The sequence below is a fragment of the Dasypus novemcinctus genome, chromosome 22 (assembly GCF_030445035.2).
Source record: "Dasypus novemcinctus isolate mDasNov1 chromosome 22, mDasNov1.1.hap2, whole genome shotgun sequence".
Classification (NCBI taxonomy): domain Eukaryota; kingdom Metazoa; phylum Chordata; class Mammalia; order Cingulata; family Dasypodidae; genus Dasypus; species Dasypus novemcinctus.
In genome coordinates, this window is record NC_080694.1 from 15653724 (window position 1) to 15658079 (window position 4356).

Below are 4356 nucleotides of genomic sequence, written 5' to 3' on the forward strand. Positions count from 1 at the left end.
CTATTGCCCATTTCTTTTTTTTTCATTTTTTTTGAAGATTTATTTATTTATTTCTCTCCCCCCCCCCGTCCCCCGTTGTCTGTTCTATGTCTATTTTGCTGCATCTTCTTTGTCCGCTTCTGTTCTTGTTAGTGGTAGGGGAATCTGTGTTTCTTTTTCTTGCGCCACCTTGTTGTGTCAGCTCTCAGTGTGTGTGGCGCCATTCCTGGGCAGGCTACATTTTCTTTCACAACAGGCAGCTCTCCTCACGGGGCACACTCCTCGCGCACGGGGCTCCCCTACGAGGGGACACCCCTGCGTGGCAGGGCACTCATTGCGCATCAGCACTGAACATGGGCCAGCTCCACATGGGTCAAGGAGGCTTGGGGTTTAAATCGTGGACCTCCGGTGTGGTAGATGGATGCCCTAACCACTGGGCCAAGTCCACCGCAGCTAATTCCATTTTAAGTTTTTGCAGAGAACTAAGGAATGTAATGCTTGCAAACATCTTTGATGAAAACAGTGCAGTATTAATACTGATACCTCACCAAAGTCTGTTGCTACATGTTGGAGCAAGATGACTGCCAGTCTCTGTGAATGTTCAGTCTTCCTCTTCCTCCTAAGGCCTCATGGTCTCAGCTCCTTCTGTTCTCGGATATAGGTCTTACCTTTCTCCTTGGGACTTTTTTCTTTACAGGCTCAGCTGCCCTCTTCCCAGGGCCATGTCTATTGGAGCCTTCTCCCTTTCCTCACATATCTGCTTCTCTGTGTGTTTACTTCCCGGGGCTCCAGCATCAAAACTCAAACTCTCTTCTCCATCATGTCATTTTCTCTGTAAGTTCTCACCCACTAAGGCCTTAATCAGAATTTAATCAGGTAAAAGTGAAATTTCTGAATCCAATACAATCTAATATGCCCTGAGGAACAGACCAGTTTACAAACACAGTCCAATAGCTCTTTTTGGAATTCATAAGCAATGCCAAACTGCCACACTCAGCATGCTTTTAATTAATTTTCCAGCTATTGCCCATTTCAACAGAAGAAATATTAACTCCACAAAAAGGAAAGAGACAAAAGAACAAGAGAATAAAAAAGGAAAAGAACAAAAAGAAACAGAAAAAGTAAATGAGAGGAATAGTAAATAGGAATAAAATTTTAAAAGATGAGTAAAAGGAACAATTGAAAATAAAATAATATAAAAGTCCTAAAAAGTGAGAAGACAAAACAGGGCAAGGCAGGAAGGAAGAAGAGGAAAATATGACAGAATATTAGAGATGAAAGGAAAATTAAAAAGGAAGGAAAGAGAAATAAGAAAAAGGAGGATGAAATAATAATAATATGGGAGGAAAACAGATAATAGGGAGGAAAATAAAAATAGGGAAAAATAAAAATAAGGGAGTTGAGAAGAAACAAAAGAAAAATGAAGAAGGAATGAAAATGAACAAGTGAAAATGAGGAAAAGAAGAAACAAATAGGCAAACAAAAGAACAAAAATTTCATTCTCTTTCAGAACACCAGATGCACTCAGACTGCCTGTTTTGGGCAACTGATCAACCCATAAAATATAAAAAATCCAGGCCTCCATCTCAGATCACCAGGACTGTAAAGAAAAGGAAATAAAAAAACACTTGGCTAATTTCCCTCAGCTCCCTCCCTGTTTCATTCAGCTCTACCTACTCTAAGCTGGCTGGGCACAGACCTGCCTGTATGATTGCTCCTCAGGTCTGCTTGTATGATTGCTCCTCAACAGTTCCTGTGGTCCTTGTAGTTTCTCTCCAGTGTGAGTTCCCTCATGTTTTTTTAAAAGAAGAGTGATGAAAGAGGCCTTTCTCACACAGATGACATTCACGGGGTTTCTCACCAGTGTGAGTTCTCTCATTTTGTTTTGGGAAATAGAATTGAACAAGGCTTTCTCACAAAGATGACATTCATGTAGTTTTTCTCCAGTGTGTCATTTCTCATGGTATTTAAGGGAAGAGACTGCAGTGAAGGCTTTCCCACAAGGATGACATTCATAGGATTTCTCTACAGTTGGAGTTCTCTCATGTCCCTGAAGTTTGGAAAGCTGACTAAAACCTTTCTCACATAGATGACATTTATGGGTTTTTCTCACCAGTGTGAGTTCTCTCATGTTGTTTAAGTTGAAAATGTTGACTGAAGCTTTTGCCACATAGATGACATTTATAGGGTTCCTCTCCAGTGTGAGTCCTCTCGTGTTTTTTAAGGTAATAACGTTGACTGAAGTATTTATCACATAGATGACATTCATAGGGTTTCTCTCCAGTGTGAGTCCTCTCGTGTCGTTTAAGGTGAGAGTGACAATTGAAGTATTTACCACATAGATGACATTCGTGGGGCTTCTCTCCAGTGTGGATCCTCTCATGATATCTAAGGGAGGAGCAATGACTGAAGCGTTTACCACATAGATGACATTCATAGGGTTTCTCACCAGTGTGAGTTCTCTCATGTTGTTTAAGTTGAGAACGTTGACTGAAGCCTTTGCCACATAGATGACATTTATAGGGTTTCTCTCCAGTGTGAGTCCTCTCGTGTTGTTGAAGGTAATAACGTTGACTGAAGTATTTACCACATAGATGACATTCATGGGGTTTCTCTCCAGTGTGGATCCTCTCATGACGTTTAAGGGAGGAGCAATGACTGAAGCATTTACCACATAGATGACATTCATAGGATTTCTCACCAGTGTGAGTACTCTCATGTTGTTTAAGTTGAGAAGGTTGACTGAAGCCTTTGCCACATAGATGACATTTATAGGATTTCTCTCCAGTGTGAGTCCTCTCGTGTTTTTTAAGGTGATAATGTTGACTGAAGTATTTACCACATAGATGACATTCATGGGGTTTCTCTCCAGTGTGGATCCTCTCATGACGTTTAAGGGAGGAGCAATGACTGAAGCATTTACCACATAGATGACATTCATAGGGTTTCTCACCAGTGTGAGTTCTCTCATGTTGTTTAAGTTGAGAACGTTGACTGAAGCCTTTGCCACATAGATGACATTTATAGGGTTTCTCTCCAGTGTGAGTCCTCTCGTGTTTTTTAAGGTGATAATGTTGACTGAAGTATTTACCACATAGATGACATTCATGGGGTTTCTCTCCAGTGTGAGTCTTCTCGTGTTGTTTAAGGGAAGAGCAATGAGCAAAATATTTCCCACAATGATGGCATAAATAGTGTTTCTGGGCCGGAGGAGTTCTTTCATGTTCTCTAAAATGAGAATAGCAACATTCATCAATCTGCTTATGCTGATTAAAAGCTGAATGGTCCCTGTGTACTTTTGCCATTGGACTGCTAAAACATGGTCTCTTTCTCATGCAAATTAAAGCATATTGAGTCACTGTGGATCTGTCAGTGGTATCTTCTTGCAAATAATTGCAGTTGAAGGAATTCCTTTTAATGTTAGACCTGTGCTGTGGGGAATCAGATGAGAGACTGTAAAACATTTGTCCATATACATGAGTTTCTTTATTTCCCTACATATGAATTCTAGACTGATCCTTCAGTGATAGAATCCAATTAAATAATTCCCTTGTTACAGTGATAAATAAATTATTCTTATCCAAACATAGAGCTATTCTTTATTATAGCAATCCATTTTCAGAGCTATCTGATCAACTTTGAATTTCATTATGTATCAAAGATCATAATGTGAAACCTGTTAATGCAATTCCTTTTTCTATGTTCTCAGGATAGAGTTTTTGGCCTAGGTTACCTTTCCCTAAATTCAAACACAGATTTTTTTGCTGGATTAGCATTTAATCCCAACACTGATTATAATAATTAGGGTATTTTACTGAATTCCTAACATATTCCATCTCCAGGCATCTATGTGGAAACTAGCATTCACACAATGAAGCTTACCAATGACATGATTTCAGAAGTGTCTTTCCTGCAGATAGGTGGGTTGAATATCATTTCTATCATTTCCCATTTTTTAAAGACACTTTTCCTGCCTGTAATATTTGGGGGAAAAAAACCCACAAGAACATGTTAGAGTAGGACTAGGGGCATGAAAATGTGTGAAATTTCCAACTATCCCTCTCGGTATGTTTCCAAATTCAGAATTATCTGGAAAAGAATACCACATTGAATACTTAAAACATAAAATTTATATCCATATATAATAGACAAAATTGCATATATGACTTTTTCTTTGAAACTGAACAAATGTATGTTCATACAACAAGATATTAATATCAGACAAAAAAAACTATACTAAGTGAAAGAAACCAGATGCAAATTACTACACATGATATGATTCCATTTATATAAAATAGAAATATAAATCAATTTATAAAGAAATAAGATTACTCATTATGTAAGTCTGGGGAAGGATGCTAAGTGGGGTGAGTTTTT

At 38.6% G+C, this 4356-nt stretch overlaps 1 protein-coding gene across 1 annotated transcript; it reads right to left on the reverse strand.

The window, feature by feature from the left end:
- Positions 1–2075: 2075 nt before the first annotated feature.
- LOC101447536 (zinc finger protein 596-like) lies at positions 2076–3284 on the reverse strand. Its single transcript, XM_071211059.1, has 2 exons — positions 2363–3284; positions 2076–2278 (listed from the first exon to the last, which is right to left on the reverse strand). Exons 1-2 carry the CDS (start codon positions 3282–3284, stop codon positions 2076–2078), a joined length of 1125 nt encoding a protein of 374 aa, XP_071067160.1.
- Between the last annotated feature and the right edge of the window lie 1072 nt (positions 3285–4356).